This window comes from Lepidochelys kempii, chromosome 1, assembly GCF_965140285.1.
Source record: "Lepidochelys kempii isolate rLepKem1 chromosome 1, rLepKem1.hap1, whole genome shotgun sequence".
Classification (NCBI taxonomy): Eukaryota; Metazoa; Chordata; order Testudines; family Cheloniidae; genus Lepidochelys; species Lepidochelys kempii.
Window position 1 is genome coordinate 58,143,930 of NC_136380.1, and position 19,603 is coordinate 58,163,532.

The window sequence follows — 19,603 nt, forward strand, 5'->3', positions numbered from 1 at the left end:
AGAACTGGGCCCACAGTCAACAGCTGCCACTCTCCAGCCGCCCATCTTTGAAGGCAGCAGCGCAGAAGTCAGGGTGGCAAGGCGTGGTATTGTCACCCTTACTTCTGCACTGCTGCTGGCTGGGCACTGCCTTCAGAGCTGGCCACCTGGTCAACAGCTGTCGCTCTCCAGCAGCCCAGCTCTGAAGGCAACTCCCTTTTGGGTCAGGACCCCCAATTTGAGAAATCCTGGCCTCTCCCGTGAAATCTGTGTAGTATAGGGTAAAAACACACAAAGGCCAGATTTCAAGGGGGGAGACCAGATTTCACAGTCGGTGAGATGTTTTTCACGGCTGTGAATATGGTAGGGCCCTAGGTATAAATAGCAGTGTAGATAGCGAGGCACAGCTTAGGTGAGTAGAGTGCCCTACACACCTGAACCTTAGGGTATAAACCCTACATGGCTCTCTCTGCCCAGCAGTGCTTCCCCCATCTACAGTGTTACTTTTAGCAGTATAGTGTCTTGCTACTGGAGCCATTCCCACTGCAGCAAAAGGCTCCGGCAGCGGGGTAATTAATTAAGCCTTTGAAAGGCCGCCATTAATCATTGTTCATGGGTTTTCTGCCACCCAAATGGTATTCCTGACCAAAGTTAATAAAGCCAAGCCTTGCCTTGCTGCATACGGACACATGAGGGACACTCAGGGAGAGGCTGAACATACAAGCTGACCCCGTGATAGGGACTGGAAAAGCAAGTCCTAGGGACAGCACAAGGGTGGCTGCTATCTGGACAGCAACTATCACTGACAGGCAGACAGACCAGAATGGTCAGAAATAGGGGTTGTAAAAGTCACATTCCCCCACTCTAAGCTGGGAACAATTTTATTGAGGATATTGATATTCAGCTAAGCGTAAATCTAGATGTTAAGCAAACAGTTTCTTTTGTTTTAATACTACTTTTTAAAATCTTGGCTTTGTTAAAATTTGTTTGTATGGGTAATTTCAGAGGTGTCTCCAAAGAAAATAAAACCCAGGAACCTCTAAGGAGAGGCACTGAAAAGCAGAGTTTCTGGACCATACCATACCGTCTCCTGTGGCCCTCTCTCCTCCACCTGGGTTAAGAGGCCTAGACAAGGCATCCTGTCCCTGTGGACTGAGTTGCTGTTAGGCTGTGGTGAGTGAACACAAGTGGGGAAACTGAGAAGACAAGAGTTGGCCGGGGTGAGAGTCACACTGGATAAAATTCTGTTTTCCACAGTTGCTAAGGAGCCTAAGTTTTCCTGAAGTTCAATAGCCTTATACTCTTAACCACTTGGGCAATTTTGAAAATATTGCTCAGTATCATTACCCAAGTTCTTGCTACTGTGCGTATATCTATACTGGAGCTGGATGTGTCATTTCTAGCTCATGCAAATTTATATGTGCTAGCATTGCCCTAGCTAGCTGCAGCAGCACAGGGAAACTCCTGGAAACAATCCCACCCAAGACCCGGGGTACCTAGGTGATGAGCCTGCCTGCTGCCAGTGTCGCCACGGCTACACTGCTATTTTTTAGCTAATTTGATCAAAGCTAGTGTGCATGTCTGCTCGAGCTGGCAATTACACCTCCAGTGTTGACATAACCGTCGGATATAGATTTGAAAGCCGACCACTGCAACAGGAGAGCAAGACTGCCATTTCTAAAGAAACTTAAGGGCATTAGGTGCCCAACCCACATTTGAAAATTAATGGGATTTGGGATCCCACTCATTAGGAATCTTTGAAAACCCCACCCTAAATTCAAACCTAGCACAAGTAAAATTAGAACTATGAACATGCACAGGGTGTTATGTACATTTGCCTGACATACTAATATTCTAGCGCTTCTCTGTCTAGCAGCTTTTCCACAGAAGGGAGAGATGAAAGACTTGTTGGAATGCTGGTAACTTGCTTTTGTCCTTGGAGGTAACATTTTCAAATATATCCACCTAAATACACTAAATCTATCAATCCTTCAATTCAGGACTCCTGTAGCATATTTTGGCTGTCTACAGGCAACCAGTAGAGCTATGCAATGGAACTATTAATTTACACTAATGACAGAGTGCATTATTAACTTTGTAAAGTAGTAAGTGAAGTGTAAAATGCACTAAAATATACTTAGTTTCTTAAGTGTAGTTTAATTTCATTTATTTCATAGTACAGCTACAAAGGTTCTTTAGGGTATTTAAGAATAATTAAATCTTCATATGAATCTCCTATTGTACTGTCTCTTCCGTTAGAGCTGAGCTATGAAGTATGATGAAACCAGGGGTTTTGTGAGAATCAGCAAGGCTGTGGATTAGCAGTGAGAACCTACAAGGCTGTACCGTATACAACAGTATTTTGGTGCATAAACTGATTTTGTCACTAGTTTTCTTCAATATACAACTTTCTTTACAAAAACATTTTATTGTCAAGTTTTTCATTAACTTGCAATTTTGTAACTAAATGTACTGCTTTTCTGTATTCAAACAATTTTAATATAATAAGACAAAATAACACATGGAAGCCATAAATGTTCTTACTGCAGTATTTGACTCCCTAACTATTTTACACAGAATGATTTTTCAGAGGATGATCACCAGCCAGCCTCAGGTGTTTTGCAAGCAACTAATGGGCACCACCTCTCACCATTGCAGTTAAAACAGAACTACTTAAACATTAACACACCGTAAACTGAGAAAACTTAATTTAAAAAAAAAGTCTGCTTCTTTGAACTCAGAAGGCTTCTTCAAGTGCAAGTCTTGTTAAATTCCTCTTTGGAAAGCCTTAACAATTTTTAATAATGATTTTGTCTGCTATGATAAGCAGACATTGAATCACAGACACATCACGTGATAGGGGGCTGCCGCAACTGAAGTGATTTTAAAAAGTGGCTTGTGGAGTATTTTTAAAAAAGCTTGTATGGAAGGTATTTAAATTTAAGTGTTTATCACTCCTTGAGCCACAGTAAAAATTAAAAAGGAAAAGGACAAATGAAGTTATTGCAAAAGTGAGGTATAAAATAGTAGTAAAACACCCAATTGTTTTTCTGTGCGCCCCTATCTTTGAAAGTCACTTTTATACACTGACCAGATGCAGTTTCTGTCAGTAGAAAATCTTTAATATGGAAGTTGATATCAAGAGAAGTATTAGTTATTCAGACACTGAACTAGATGCACTAGCTATATTTTCCTGGAAAGGAATTACTTTTAAATCTTGCAGGAGCTCAATCTGAGTATCCAGTCTTTTCCGGGTTTCCAGAAGCTCCTGAAGTTTTTCCTCTGTTCCTATAATAAGGAAAAAAAAATATTTTTTTTCACAGTAAAGAACATAAATATATGCACATTCAAATTAGTAAAGCCACAGGTATCACTCTATTGCTAGAGTAAGAGTTGTGACTTCACATTAAACCCCCATACCTTTCTCAACTAAAATTTTTTAGGCTAACTACTACTATGCTTGGTCTCTACTAAAAGGTGAAATTTTACTTCATTTGAGCAAAATTAGTTTAAGCACTGGAGTTCTAGAAGGGGGGGGAAGAATACTTTGTGCATATGTTCCATCAGAAATTATTCTGTCCTATCTGAAATTATAATAACATACTGAGAGACTTAAATCAAGCCAGGTTTAAAAATATTGTGTTTTTTAGGTTTTGAACATTTCAAGTTGCTAACACTGTACATGAGAATAATTGTTCTATTTTCAGGATCCATTTGTTAGGGACTCAACTGCTGAGGTCATACATGCCATCTTTAAATATGTTAAATGCTTAAAACAGCTTCCTTTAAAACTTGGATTGTTTTGTAGATCTGAGGTTTTAAAAAACTGACAGGTTTGAAGAAAGTCAGTTCAGTAACTTTGAATGTTTGAAGTTAGCAAATATATCTGTACCACACAGTACAACTGACACCTCTATTGTATAAAGGCCAATGCATCATTAAAAATACACTTTTTTCAAAGGCACATGTACAAGGTGAAAAGTACAATTGCAAATTCAACTTTTAAAATGTCTGGAATTTAACTTCATTTTTCACGTGACACTGCTGTTATGTTATCTTTTGCATTTACATTTCCTTGACTTTAAAAGGGAAGCAAATAGAGCAATTAAATCACAGTGCACTCAGATTCATATTGATCTTTATTGGTAATAAATGAGTCAAGACTGCATAGTCTTTCATGCATGTAAGGAAATTGTTAAAGAATGAGTCTCTAATGGAAGTGCCCTGCATTAATAATGAACAGAAAAGATCTTATGGAACATGCAAAGTGCCATGGTTAAGTGTTCACAACCTTGAAGTTACTGACCAGATTTTGTTCAGAACTTGAATTGGTTCCCCCCACCCCATCAATGAGATCTACAAAAAGATAAACTTGAAGTTCCTAGCTTCAACCAAGTCACTTATGTCACACACAATAATTTCAATTTTAAGAGAGAGGTAGAGTGTTTTCTTATGCTTTCATACCTCAGAAATGGGGAAGTTATTTAGCTCAATTGGGGAAAAAATGCTTACAGCAGCTGGTTTTGAATGACTGTCTGACCAATTAGTTATGGGTAAAGATACCTGGTTAATTTAAAAGTCCTAAACACTTTTTTTTTTTTAAAGGCACAACATTTGTATTTATATTCAGTGGTAGCCTAATATATATGACACTTCCAGTTTCCATTTACCTCAGTGGGATTTATAGATACTCAGCCCTTCTGCAAATCAGGCCATCAGATTATTTAAGAGCGACTTGGCTGCTGCCCTAGGTCCCAGCTATGACTGAAAAATACTCCTTTTTGTGCAGTCAGATTTAGCTTGTATATTCTCATGACTTCCATGCTGTTTCAGAATGCCATACAGTCAACACTGAAGGAAGAGCGGGGAAAGGGCCAAATTTTCAGAGCAGCCTTCATTTGGATGCACATGCTCCAGCTCTAATTTCCAAAGCATCTATCATCTTGTTATCAAAGCACACTGGTATCCATGCTCAGAAAAGTTTTCAGGTAGGCATTTGCAAAGTTGTGCATGCACAGAGACTGAGCAGAGACTTCTTTGAAAAATTTGGCCCAAAATACGCAATAGTGTATTTTCTCCCTTCTCCTTGATATGCTGTTTTCAAAACTGGTTGTTCCTGTAAACGCATTAACAAATACAGAGCAGAAGGGGAGCATAGTTCTTCCAATACACTTCAGCCACCTTCTCAACTATCTTCCTCTTAATTTCCCCCATTTTCATTCCTTTCCCTCTGCTTTTTAGATATCTTTCAAAGCATCTTATTGTTAGCACGACTTCTAAATAAGTACCATTTAAAGTGGGTGGAGCTCCCTGAATTACCTATTACTATCAGGGAAGGAGAAGGGCCTGTTTAAACTGTCAGCCTGAAAGACATGACTTCCGTCTAAAACGATTGGCTGAGTGGGGGCCTTGGAGACATATAGGAGGAGAAACAATGCATTGGGAAATCCTGTGATATCAGGCAGAGGCAGGGTCCACTGATCAAGAAGTCATATGAGGTTCTTGATACTCAAATAGTTAAAACCAGAGAAAACCCTCTTGTCCTGCTTCAAATCAGACAGACAAACCTGTGCAATATTATGTTTCTAAGGATAGTGATGCCAATGATTTCACCTGGGTGTTTATACAGCATTAAGAAAGCTTTGATTTTAAACTGATACTATACCATAATCATCATAGGAATAACCTTAATTCTAATAACTATTTCTTTGGGGGAGGGTTACTTTATATAGTAGCATATATATTTACATACCTGAATGAACATTTGTAAGTATATTTTCAAACAGGCTACAGTCAAAAAGTGATATTACTGTTTCCTCGTATTCTAGGGGTTGGAAAAAAAAAGTTGATTTACTGTTTCATGTTAACACAGAACTTAAAAATTGCACATGGTAACTACCAATCTGTAAACTTCACCAGTTGTTTTAGTTATGAGGCTTTTAAGATCAGAAAGCTAGAATGCTGGGAAAAATACTAATCTCCCTTCTGCTATTTTATACCAAGGAAGAAGTGTCAATTTCACAATTTTGCTTCCCTAATTTCCTATGGAAAATAAGATATAAATGGGATTCTCATTACATTTAACCTACAGTCTGCACCCCATTTAAATAGGAGCTGTTTGTCTGGTAACCAAGTTCATGTAAATGTATTTAATAAGTTTTAAAATCTAGTTTATTGCAATACCTCTGGGACCATGTGCCAGATGATAGAAGTGGCTGGATGCCAATTTAATTGCTATTTGCAAATCACATGACATGAAAGTGCCCAGTCGAAGAGGCTAATAAATTGTTTACATTTCTAAATGCATGACGTGACTTTGTAGCATCCTTAAATAGTGTTTATTAACATAATATATTTAAATTAAGCTTTAGTGCCAGGTTTTCCATCAGTAAAACACAGATAATGCTTACACACCTCACATGGATGTTCAGAGGATTACTTACTTCATGTTTATAAGGTGCTGTGAGATTCTAAAAATGTGAATAAGTATTTTTTTTATTACTTCTGGCAACTTTTGCTATGCAAAAACTTCTCTTATGAGGGAGATTTAGTTAATTGGGTTATTTCTCTTTCCTTAACGGTGTCGACTACATTAATATTGTTCATTCCCAAAGGATATATCAGTAGACTATTTTGAAAACTGAGAAGGCTAATCCCACAGAGGGAAATTTGAAATTCTCTTTAATGTTGCTTTGTCCATAAGTTTATTAAGGTGAGTTGACTGCTTCAAGAGCAGTGTTTTGTACAAGTACTGTAGCTATATCAGAACCTCCAATATATTTTAAATTAATGTTAATCTAAATAATCTATTACAAGACTTAATGCATTCATATGCAATTTTTTTCATATACTGTAACTATCTTTAACAGAGATTGCTCATCCCTCTGTGATGAAATAAAACACAACCCCAGTCCAGATAAAATCTTCACAACCCTTCAAACACCCTTTTCTTAAAATGCTTGGTACAGCTTGCAGTGTCCCTGGGATCTGGCAGACTAAGCTATGTGTGTATCTTGGGGGAAGGAGCTTGTTTAACAAATTCCAGACTTGAGGCGCTTTCACAGAGAACGACTTGTTGGCAGCTCCTTGCCCCCATGCCACTAACACCCTACTGAAGTAGTATAGCAGAGGAAGCTAACCAAACCGTTTAGGGCTCTAAAACGGTGAACATGATCCTGAGTTAAAGGTACCAAGAATTAAATAAAAAGAACAGGAGGACTTGTGGCACCTTCGAGACTAACAAATTTATTAGAGCATAAGCTTTCGTGGGCTACAGGCCACTTCATCACATGCATAGACTGGAACATATAGTAAGAAGAGATTTTATATATATATATACACACACAGAGAAGGTGGAAGTTCCCATACAAACTGTAAGAGGCTAATTAATTAAGAAGAATTAAATGGCTGAGCTCAGCATCTGTCCAAAGCACAGTTCCTATGTGTTCACAGTACCTGTTTCTGAAGTGTTGTCATCCATCAGTTTTTCCTTTGCAAGGTGAAGTGTGTCTAGCATTTCTTTAAATATACCATCCAGAAGTCCAGCCTGCTTGCACTTCCTAAGAAAGTCTATTCTTGCTGTTAAAATATAGAACACACACTTTTACTGAAATTGTGTCTCAGCACAGTTACTGTAGTTCATTGTATCTCAAAGCCCTCTACCCTAATTGTAGCAGCTCCTATTCGCCCTCTCCTGGATGCAACTGAACATGGCTAAACTAATGGCTATTCAAGCAGATTCTCTTGCTGTTCTAATTCTACCTCCTCAACCCTTTCAGACGAGGCACGAAAGAGTCAAAAGCCAATAGGCGCAGTGCCAGGAATAAAACCCTCTCAATTCCAGGCAGGCAAAGTGTGTCACCACAATCCTTCATTAGATTCATATTCCTCCATGCATCTCTCAGTCTGGTAAATCAGATAGCTTTCACTACACCCTCTCTCAGTGCTGCTGCATGGCTTGATCAGGAAGGGGGAGAAACAGTTCTAATAAGGAACACTTTGAACAGGATTTGGCTGAAGAGTAGCATCCATTCTTGAACATGGATCTTCCAAATGACACAGCAATTAACTTGCCTTATTGCCGGTCCACTTTATATGGCAACTTTGCGGCTGTTGGAAAACTAGGAAAATATATGTACCCGTTTTTTAACTAGTCTGTCTCAGGACTGTCATTAATTATGCTAAAATAAATGGGCTGTTTGAAAGGAGGGACATGTGTACACTTTGTATCAAAGTGTGAACGCCCTTTGTTTTGAAAAAAAGATAAATTGTCTTTATTTGAAGGGTTTGAGTAAAGATCTCAGAAGAACGTATAACAAATCCCATTATTAAAGCATGGGTCCTCAATTAAAAGAGCTGCTGAGCACACATGGGCAACTTTGGGGAACACACCAAAACCAAAAAATTACTATTTGCTCTGTGTTTGTTTCTTTCGCAGGACATTTTCATGAAAGCAGGCTGTTTTACAGGATTAGTTGCGCCTGCAGTTTTTTTTCCCCACTTCATGATCTTAAGTTTTGACATCAGTTACTTATTGTGAAGAGGATTATGAGGATGCAGGTCTAAGGATTAAGACTTCAGGTGAAGAATAAATTACAGGAGCAAGTGTCAGAGTTAAAAAACTAATTTATATATAATTTTGTTATTGGTGGGAGAGTGAGAGAATGAAAGTACAGTTCTGCTTATACCAGATATCCTATAATATACAAATAAAATGTTCCAGCATTTTCTATGAGGGTCTTTTGCTCGTTGAAGTACAGTTGTAGCTGTAACACAGAGTAGTATCATTTTTAAAAAAAATACATGGTAATGTATTTCAAGCACACTGAATTTAGCCACCATACACAGCAGGTAAATGCCACTTTTGCCTCTTTAATACAAACTCTCTCATTATTTGGAAGAGTAATCCCAATGGGTAATTACAACAATGCTTTTTGTGCAGTATAAGACATTGGAAAGGAATGCTATCTACTAAGCAGGCTGCTCGACAACTTGCTTTACTATAAAAAATGCAATTACAACAGCTAAATCTAAATAAAACACACACATTACAATGCATTTTATAATAACTGCATGGTGGCCTAAAACATTTGAGGGGCTGGTTACCAACCAGCAGTAACTGGAAACATCTTTGAATAGTTTTTGTACTGAAATGGGCTTGACATCTTCTCACCTGTACTTTTAACTGGCTACTGGCCTCGTCTCCTCATCTTGCTAGCCACAACTAAGGGGATGTTCATAAATTAGGTAACACATTTTGGTGACTTTCAAGACCCCCCTACCCCTTTGTAACACTCTAACAAATGAAGAATTAAGCATCTAACATCCCCCCCCCATGTGTTATATAACTTATGAACAGCCCCTACAATGGTTACCTCAACTTCTGGCCCCACTAACCCATGTCACACCAGCCTTCTCAATAACTCTGCCGCCTATTCCTCCTTGCCCTTTGAAGGAGGCTAATGTTAGTTTTCCAGCTAAGAGTAATTTTCCTTTTTAAATGTAATCTCATTTCACAGCTGGAGGGACGGGAGGGGGCAGAAGCTGAGGCATCCATGTTTGCTGTGGGCCTATGGCTGAGGAGTTCTGAGACCAGCAGCCATTCAGGGTCAAGGGATTATATAACCACTGGGGAATAATTGACTCTTCTTGGATATATTAATGGCCCTCAGCCAAAGCAGTGGGATTTGCTTCCTGCACAATTATTTTGCAATCACGCAGCTGTTCTGCAAATTGGAACCCCGCTCCCTTTCCAGCGTGCAGAGAATTGGCTAACTGAGGAAAAAAAGGAAACGTATAGTTGTGAGTCAGCTGCTAGGTGGTGACCTGACCTCAGACTGGCCATTTCAGTACAATTTATTATCGCATCGTCATCATAATATTAATTATTTGTCAAACCTTTGTGTTTGTTATGTTTTTTCCTTAAAAGTCGTAAACTATTTTCTGCTGCTGTCTCTTCCGTGCTCTGTTGAAAACAAAACGAAACACTGTACCAACTGCTTAGAGGAAAGAAAAAAACGATTTCTACATTTACTAAGGCTATGTCTACACTACCGGCCTTGCAGTGGCGCAGCTGCGCCGCTGTAAGGTCGTCTCTGTAGCTGCTCTACGCCGGCGGGCGAGCACGTGCCCAAAACCACCCCCAACAAGCAGCGGCAGCCATGCTGGCAGGAGCACCTCCACACCGGCACTTTTGTTGGTGAAACTTACGTTGGTCAGAGGTGGTTTTTTTTTTTTCCACACCCCTGGCCGACAAAAGGTTTGCCAACAAAAGTGCTAGTGTACACAAAGCCTGAGAGAGAAAAACGGCCAGTATTAAAATGGTTATACCCAGTTTTTCCAAAGTCATTTATTCTGTTTGTTTACAGTCAATTAAAAAGTAAACAACTAAAGAAGGACAACAAAAATAATCTGACTAAAAAAAAAAACCCTCTAAATTGAACACCACCCTTTTCTATTTTTAGTGTTCTGTTCTCTGTGAATAACCAAAATAAACCCATACCGATAGGATCTGTAAGTGAATTTATAACGTGCAGTGCTGGTATAATAGAGGTACCATTCTAACATTTAATCCACAAATCCATAGAAGTGGATAAGGTGTTAGAAAGGCATGAAGCTGTTGGAAAAAAATTTACACTTTGGACTATTCCAGATGATGGAGGTGTTTCTGGTTAGTCCTGTGACAAGTTAGTTACGCTGAATTAACTAAATGCATATGGAGCCCTTCTGCGCCTTATCTCCTGTCTGCATTCATTTCTGAAGTACTGTAACACGGGGGAACTGCGGAAGCAGCACTGCATGCATACTGGGCCAAATTCATCCTTGGAGTAATTCCACTGTTTCGTAGTCCAGAGTCCCCTTCATTTCTGAGTGGCTGGACTGCTGCCCTCCTCTGTGCAGCTCATGGCGGTGGATAAAAGTCTTGGTGCGGCGTGCATTGGCCATGCCCCCTCCATTCCTGCTTGCCGCCATATTGTCTGCCTCCACGGCAGTTTGTGGATGGTGCTTCTATTGCTCCTGCCTATTTTCTTCTTTCCAGGGTTCTGTTTGGTTATTTTTAGGGCAGTGGTGAGCACTGTTCTCCCTCTCTAGCCTTTCCCTCCTCCCTGGGCCTGTTCACAGTTGGGTGACATAACCCACCCTGAGCCTCCTCTGTGGTACCTCCCTGCTGGCTCCTTTGCTCCTCTCAGGCATGGTAAAGCAGCCTAAAAAGCACCAAATAAAATCTAAATGATGCTCCATCTGTGAGGCAGCCTTCCTGGGCTTGGCCAATGATGAGTTGTACCCAGCCTTCTGTTCCTAAGTCCATCAAGTCCCCGGGTTATGAGTCAGACAGGTATGCAGGGTACCCCATGCACCGGAGCAGCTGAAATGCCAGTGTGGGGAAAATGGAGCAGGAATCTCTGGGCAGAGCAATGAGAGGCTCTAAAGACGAGGAGGACCCCAGCCAGCCAATTCAGGGGTGAGTCCCAAGGGGCCCCTGAAAACCAGAGAGGAGATTTGTGGGGCCACAAATTCTGCCCCCCCTGCTCACAATTCTTAAAGTGGGTCCTGAGTGCCCAGGGAAAAGAAGCAGGGCTCATAAACAGCAATCCTCTTTCCTAATTCAACTCGTAGGGCTCTGGCATTGTATCCTCTCCTCCCCTCCTTAGGGGAATCGGACCCATCGTGGGAGGACTCAAAGAGAGTTCTCTTGAGAGGGCTTCAGCCCCTTAGGAAGGCTAGCCACAAAAGGATTAGCAAAAGCCTCAAAGAGCTCATATGCTCTCAAAGTGTGCAAAAAAAGTTAAGAAATCAAAGAAAGGAAAAGAGAGGAAGAAAAAGCACAAAAGATCCAGGAGTTACAAACCCTGACTCATCTTCCTCCTTCGCTGAGGATGGTGAATTGTTGGACTCTGACACCAAATGGGACCAGGGAAAGCAAAGATTCCCGCCCCACCCCCCTGCAAAATTTGAGCCCATATGCAGCAAAGTTGTCTCCATTATTCAGATTCAACCCAAACAGACTCCCACAAGTAAGCCTCAGAATACATTTCTCCCCTCAAAATCATTCCTGGAGCTGCAATTCCCCTACACTCCTCCTTTGAGGAAGTGATCAGGGAAGAATGGGATAAGCCCAATGAGGGCATTCACATTAACAAAAATGACCTTGGGTTCTGTACGATTCAGGAACCAAAGACCCTATTCAGAAATACCAAAGGTTGACCCCTCTGTAGCATCCCAAGTAAGAGATATGGTTACCCCCTCAGAAGGGGAGTCTGATCGTAAGAACCCCACAGATAGAAAGATGGAGGCCACTCTCAAAAAAAGTCTTTGAGGCCTCCTCAGCCCCCTCAAGGCTTCCCTACCAGCCACCTGCCTTGCAAGGACATCTCTTTCCTGGTTGGAAGATCTCAGGACCTTTAAGCGTAGAGATCACCCTGACTTTGGCTCTATTTTAAAGAGTTTTCCCAGCAACAGCATTCGTAGATGACGCCTCTATGGATGCAGTGAGATTCTCAGCCAGAGCCATGCTCGGTAACCAGTTGCCACCTATGGCTCTGACCCTGGAAGGTGGATACCCGCTCAAAGCCACGTTTCTATAACCAGCCAAGTTTACAGACTTCCTTCTTTTTTGGGAAAAGCTAGATGAAGTAGTGGCAGACAGCATAGCAAAATCCAAACAGTCTCTTCTGATGCCACATAATGGCTTCAGGAGAGAGTACAGACTGGCCCTCAGACAGAGGTGCTCCTTTTAGCCTTCATCCTCAAAGAAATACCAACAAAGGGAAAGCAGGTTCTCCAAAGGTAAGCCACAGAACCGAGGTTTGAGGTGAAAGTTCAGAAGGAATCCCACCCCTCCCAAAGCTGCTTTATGGTAAAAACTGCATAGGCCTCTGCCCAGAGCTGAAACTAGGGGGTAGAATTTCCCATTTCCTGGAGGAATGGGTTGTATCAATCACAGACAAGTGAGTTAGGGATACACCCTCGAGCTATGGGCTCTACCTCATCTCTTCCCCATCCAGTCCCCCAACTCCAACAACCCTAGAAAGCACAGTCTGATCCAGAATGAGATATCTCATCTTTTAGATATGGGCATGATAGAGAGCATCCCCTCAGAAGAAAGATTCTCAGGGTTCTATTATTCCATCTTCATTGTTCGACAGCGCACAGGGGCAATCCAAGCCATTCTCAACCTCCAAAGGCTCAACAAGTGGATGAAGAAAATGAAGTTTTGGATGGAGACCCTGGCCTCTACTGTGTCATCCCTGTTCCAGAGAGATCTTCTGACTTCAGTGGATCTGGTGGATGCATACCTCCATATTCCTATCAGACTGTGCCACCACAGATTTCTAAGGTTTGCTTACGGCAGGTAGCATTATCAATACTGGCCATTCCCGTTCGGCCTGTCTTCGACCCCCAGGGTCCTTACAAAGATGGTGGTGGCAATTGTAGTCAGACTCAAGTCACAGAGTGTCTACACGTATCCTCTCCTGGACCACATCTTTAGCAAAGCTCCATCCCTGGCAACAGAGCCACATCCCTGATGCTGAATCCCCTGCAAGTACACGGCTTTGTTATCAATGTCAAGAAAAGCTCCTTGACTCTGTCCACCAAAATAAGTCACCTGGGAACGTACATAGAGATTTTAATAACAAAGATCTACCCATCACTAGAAACAGTGCTTTCCACATTGTTCTGGAGCTGCAAGAGGCCCACCAGAGCACTGGGTCTTCAACTGTGAGGCCTCCTAGTGTCATGCACAGAGGTCACTACATGGGAACAATCACACAGCAGGCACCTTCATAGCTTCATCTTAAAGATGTGCGCCCATTCCCCAGAACACTGGAAGGATCAAGTAAAGATCCTGACGCTGGTGCTCAGCTCCTGAAAACTGTGGTCAGCCCAGGGCAATGTCCGCAAAGGTATGCCCATACCCCTTCCAGATCTTCTGGTCCTCACAGCTGACACCAGCCTGGAGTGCTGGGAAGCACACCTTGGAACCCAAACAGCTCAAGGCATCTGGAGCCTGGAGGAAAGAATAAACCTGGTGGATCTAAGAGTAGTAGTAGACTACACAAGAAGATCAGACTCCCTATTCATATCTTCCCATCCGAAATGGGAAGAGCTTCCAATTCAGCCATTGCTAGATGGATTATGCTATGCATTTTGGAGGCTAAAAAGGCATCAGAATTCCGGTCTTGGAAGGGATCAGGGCACACTTCATGAGATTTCTGCGTGGGCAGAAAGAGAAAATACATCCACACTGGCTATTTGCGAGGCAGCCACCTGCTCAACAGCTACTACCTTTATCAAGCCCTATCAGCTGGCCATCCTGACATCTGCAGAGGCTTTCTTTGGCAGGAAGGTTCTGCCAGCAGTGGCCCAGAAATTTAATCCTTTCCGCAAATCTGATGAACAAGGAGGGATACCTTTCTTTCCTTTCTTCTTTCTGACCTTTTCTAGAACCCTCCTGACATCTGTTCACTGCTTGCTGCTTCTCAGACATCCAGAATTGTGGGCTGAAGAGCGGAAAATGTCTTATTGATCCTTCCATTTCTGCGAGCAGTGTCTTTCACAATTCTACCCACCCTGAATGGCTTATGAGCCAAAAGATCAGATGCTGAGTGGGACAGCTTTGGAATAACTCATTTGCCAGCAAGTATGAGCAGAGGGAGTGTGACCAAAGCACATGGTTCCAAAACTTTGATCTGTCTCTGATAGCTACAGAGGAAGGGAGCAGCCCAGGCATCCAGAATTGTGGGAGACTTGCTAGCAGAAGGCAAATTATGGGTAAGGAATTTTCCAGTTTAAGTGGATTTACGGACAGAGATTAATTTGTCCCAGTAGGCTTATCTACCAATCAAAGTAGTACTTGGAAAGCTGTGGATTCTCCCTCTTTTGGTCTGCCTTTAACCTCAAGATCTTGGGGGTTATAGCAACTATTCGTCTGCTGAGGAAAGCTTGATATGGCTTCCTCTGGAAACTGTTAGTAACTCTCCTCCTGTCTGCTAGAGGGGATGTCACCATGCACAGAGCATCCTGCTCTCTAGACGGCCGCCTGCTGCTCTTCGGCTGAGAGCCAGAAGAGGGAGCTATGACTTTGTCCTGAACGCTGCTGATCTGTGTGGCAGCTGCACTGCAGCCAATGAGAGTCCTGTGCCAGCACCGGATTCTTCATGTTTAGCATGTATCAAGACATGAGTCTGCACGGCCTGTCCCTTTAAATATCTTCACAACCTTCGGCGCCACTCGGCGTGCTGGGCGCTCCCTTTAGCCTTTTTTTTTTACCCATAGTCCATCTATAGGTATATTGGTAGTGCACTCAGGTGGAATCTTGGCCCCCCTGAAGTCAATAGGAGTTCTGATGTGGACTTTAATGGAGCCAGAATATCACCTTGAGAGTCTAAATAAACTGGAGTTAGAAGTCTGCTTCACAAGAGGTACAAAAAACGCAGGCATGTTTTGGCCTATGGCCTTCATGAGAGTCCAGAAGCAGTCTTAAGTCCAAGACTGTGAGAGAACCTTCATGTTAAGACTTAAAATCTGCACATATAGTTGTAGTTTCTCAAATGAAGCAGTGCTAGTTGAAATCAATGTGACTTATTACAAATAAAGAGATGTAACTGCGCCCGATGCTGCCATGGTGGTAATGCACTATTCGGCCACGCAAGACCTCTGTGTTTAAGGAAAAATCACTTTTCCCCTATGCCTCAGAATCCTAATGCTCTGGTATGGCCAACTGTCATATCAGCTGATGGTGTGATGGCATCTCGTGTGTTCTCGTGCGTCCTGGTACTTTACAGAAGAAATACAACTCAGGAGAAAAAAAACTTTCTGTATAAGTCAAGATCACAGTCACGGGGCCAAAATCACCCTTGGTTTAAGTGGCCACGATTCCAGTGCAGTTGCACCAGATGACACTGGGAGCCTGTGAATGTGAAATGTATTGCTTCAATGGAATGATAAGACTGAAGTAAGGAATGAGAAGCCGCTGCATAGGAAATGCGGCTGCTCCTGTGCACAAAGCACAAGTCGTTGCCTGACTTCCCATTTTTGGAATATGCTAACACAATCTCTTGCAGAAGTCTAGCTAAACTTGTAACAGCACAAAGTGGACTCCTCCATGTCTTTAGATACAGTGGTGGTTTGGGTTTCAAATAAAACTACTTGGATTCAAATTACCCTTTTTTCCGTGAAGGTGGAAGATTTCATTCCATGCCTGTTCCTCTTATTGTCTGCATCTAGAAATCAAGAGACAATTCTGTAATAATGTAAAATTCTTAGACAAAAGATAGGTCATTTCACACTTAATTTTGGGATCTCTATTTCTGAGGACTATAAAGGCAGACACTTTGGATAATAGTCACAGTATATTTTAGCTTCCCTGACTTTCTGACATTTCAGCTGGATATACATTATTTCCATGAAATCTAAAATATTGCCTAATCACTAGAGCTGCCTTAAAAGACATGTAAATCATTGTACATTTCCTCTAGGATTTCCTTCCTCCTAATTTGATTATAAAGTAAACGTCAGTCTTTTAACTCTGCATTGCAGAGTGAATTACCCCTCCCAAGCTAGGGTTTACAGAAGGAAGTAAAAGGTTTATTTAAAAAAAAAAAAAGAAAAACTTCAAATAAGAGTCATTATAAATAGTTCAGAAAGCAGTGTTAATCTACAAATGAACCCATGTTTATTTTAATACAACTCATGACTAGAACTACTTTGTGCATGTAAATTTACTCTGAGATATTTAGCATATACCAGCTCATATACAGTGGTCTTTCAAACTTTAACCAAGCAACCTCCTGAAAAACTCAGGAAAAAAATCCTATACAGAAACCAATTTACTTGTGTGTCAGATTTTTGTTTTTGTTTGTTTGTAAAGTGTTTAATAACGTTTACATAAAAACAGGATCTTTGGACTAGAAAGTTCACCTGCTCCCACTTTGTATTTGCTGCCAAAATGTGTCAGACTTTCTTAGATATCATGCTCGCTCCCATGGAAGTGATTCCACCATCGAAAACAGAGAATAGTGATTTCTGGCAAGGAATAAGCAGCAAGAACAGGTGAAGTATTGAGAAACAAAGATCCTGTTTTCATGTAAATGTCCCTAGTAACTAAAAAAGGCAAAACAAACAAACCCACGAACTGGAAAGAGAAATGAAAAAGAGGCTATACAGTCCCTCTTTATTTTTAGAATCAATTGTCTCCTGTGTGGTGAAATGTGTGAAGGTATTACTGGTATACACCATTCTTTTGGGAGGAACTAATCAGTCCATTCTTGATACAGTAGGGCCAAATCTTCAAACTTGAGAGCCTAAAGTTAGGTGACCAAATTATTATTTTATATTATATATATATTATATTATTAAGTGACCAAATTTTCATTGGTGCTGAGCACCCACAGCTTCCATTGACTCAAAAGGAGTTGTGGGCACTCAGAACTGTTTTTAAAAATAATTGTATCATTTATTTAGGCACTTAACTTTAGTCACCCAAGTTTGAAAATGTTCTTTCATGCAGGTAAAGTATTGTTCACTAAGAGTGCTCCACTGTCTAAGAGTGCCTCATTGACCGGTAGCCTAACCATCCTGTGGTATGATCCCATCAGATCTCACAAATTAAGCAAGGTTAGTACTTGTTGAGTATTCATTTGGGTTTAGAACGCAATATAAAAGCACCCATGGCATCAATTAAAAACACATTTCATAAAACCAAATGTACACAAATCAGCGGAGACACCCCCAACTAAAAAACAAAAGCACTTCCCCTTTCCCAGAAACATGACTCACTGCATTCTCCAAATGAAAATAGATAGACTTTCAGCATTCTTTGCAGGTCAATTGCTCCAAACCATCTAAGACCAATGTGAAGGAAGAAATATGTTTCAAAGACTCCCTCATGGACAACACTCCACCTCCGTCCCCTTTTAAATTGAGGGCCTCCAGCTTAAGCACCTCTGCTGATATCAGTTGCAGCAGTATTGCATTGGGAAAGAGGCTGTTCTCAGGCAAACAAATGATACAATTGCACTTTTTTGACCCGAGCGGCTAGTAAAATTTTGGGGCCCTGAGGATGTTCCCATTGGAAATAGAAATTGATGGAGTTTGGTATTGTCTTTGATGCAATCTTGTTTAACTGCAAGGAATGTACAAAATCCTTCTCTAAATGCAGGAGGAACCAAGAAAAAAAAAAAGGAGCAGTTCCTTAGGGTTGGTCTACACTCTATGAAGTTAACTTGACCTGAGTCATCTTGCATCAACCTGTTTGTGCATGTGTCTACACTCAAATTTGTGTCCTACCAACATAAGTGCCCCCTTACGGGGATGCAGTAACACCATCTCCACAAACAGCACTGAGTCATGGTTGACCTACTGTGGTCAATGCAGTGCAAGTGTAGACACCACGTAACCTATGTCCACCCTTAACAGCCCTCCAGCAGCTGTCCCACAATGCCTGACACTGACCACTCTGGTCACAGTTGTGAACTCCACTCTCCAGGGCTCACGGAGACCAGAAGTCACTACCCCCTTTAAGACCCTACGTATTTTTTAAATGACTTTTCTTTATTGCCCAGCTTGGTGAGCACACCTTGCAGCTCTTCTTTGTTGTGTGCAGCTGCTCAACTGACCGCGCCGGCTACATGCTCCACATGTGCTCCTGCCTGGAGTAGACAGGAGGTATTGGCTCTCTTGGGCCCATGGGAAGACGAGGCTGTGCAGCCACAGCAATGGAGCAATTGTAAAATATAGACCTCTATGAGCAGATTGCGCGGGGGATGCTGGTGAAGGGGTACGACAGGGCTCAGCAGCAGTGCTGGGTGAAAGGGAAGGATCTGTGGCAGGCATACCAGAAGGCCAGGGAGGCCAACAGTAAATCTGGTGCTGAGCTGCCTTTTTAACGAGTTGTATGCCATATTTGGCAGAGACACCCCCACCCCAGAGCACTTTGGATACCTCCAAGGAGCCCCAGACACAGACCCCTGCTGTGTTTCCCCAGCAAGGAGGATGGGGGACATGCAACCTGGGGGTCCAGCTATGCCACAAGAGAGGATCTTTCTGAGGCTCCACTGCAGTCTAGTCAATCCCAGCAGCTGAGCCCGATGTCGGGGAAGGAACCTCAGGTAAGTATGTGAACGCGTGTCCCAATGCAATGTTCAAATGGGCAGATGCTACCGGACCCCAGCGTAGCAGGACACAGGTATTGACTTTTCAGTAATTTACTTACACTAGAAGAGGTAGCAGTACAACAAACAAGGTAGAGTTGTTATGTGCTTTTCCTTCCCCTGCAGACTTAGTGGGGGGAGGGCGGGAGCATATACAGAGCAGTTTGTGTGTGTACACAGGGATGTCCCTTGAATCCTGCTGAGAGGTCGCAATGAAACTTTCAAGGAAGAACTCTGCAATCCTCTCCCAAAGGCTTCTAGGGATAACTGCCTTATTTCTTCCTCCATAGTAGGACTCTTCCCCATGCCACTCCATAATGACTCTGGCAGGCACCATTGCAGTAAACAGGGCTAGCAGTGTATGGGCCTGGATAGCTTAGGGACACCAGCAGCAGCTGTGCTCTCGGTGTCTTTGTTGCCCTCAGGAGCGAGATATCAGCGAGAATCACCACTGCCTATGGAAAGTAGCATCA

The 19,603-nt window shown here is 42.0% G+C and overlaps 1 protein-coding gene across 1 annotated transcript in view; it reads right to left on the reverse strand.

Annotated features, from left to right (window-relative positions):
• Window positions 1-2,129: 2,129 nt before the first annotated feature.
• SETDB2 (SET domain bifurcated histone lysine methyltransferase 2) overlaps window positions 2,130-19,603 on the reverse strand; it is a 96,758-nt gene continuing 79,284 nt past the window's right edge. The window contains exons 22-26 of the mRNA XM_078852591.1: window positions 16,144-16,202; window positions 9,877-10,084; window positions 7,435-7,557; window positions 5,732-5,803; window positions 2,130-3,267 (exon numbers count right to left, since the gene is read on the reverse strand). Of these exons, the coding sequence (XP_078708717.1) occupies window positions 3,134-3,267; window positions 5,732-5,803; window positions 7,435-7,557; window positions 9,877-10,084; window positions 16,144-16,202 (596 nt within the window). The 3' untranslated portion in view covers window positions 2,130-3,133. The remainder of the gene's footprint in view (window positions 3,268-5,731; window positions 5,804-7,434; window positions 7,558-9,876; window positions 10,085-16,143; window positions 16,203-19,603) is intronic.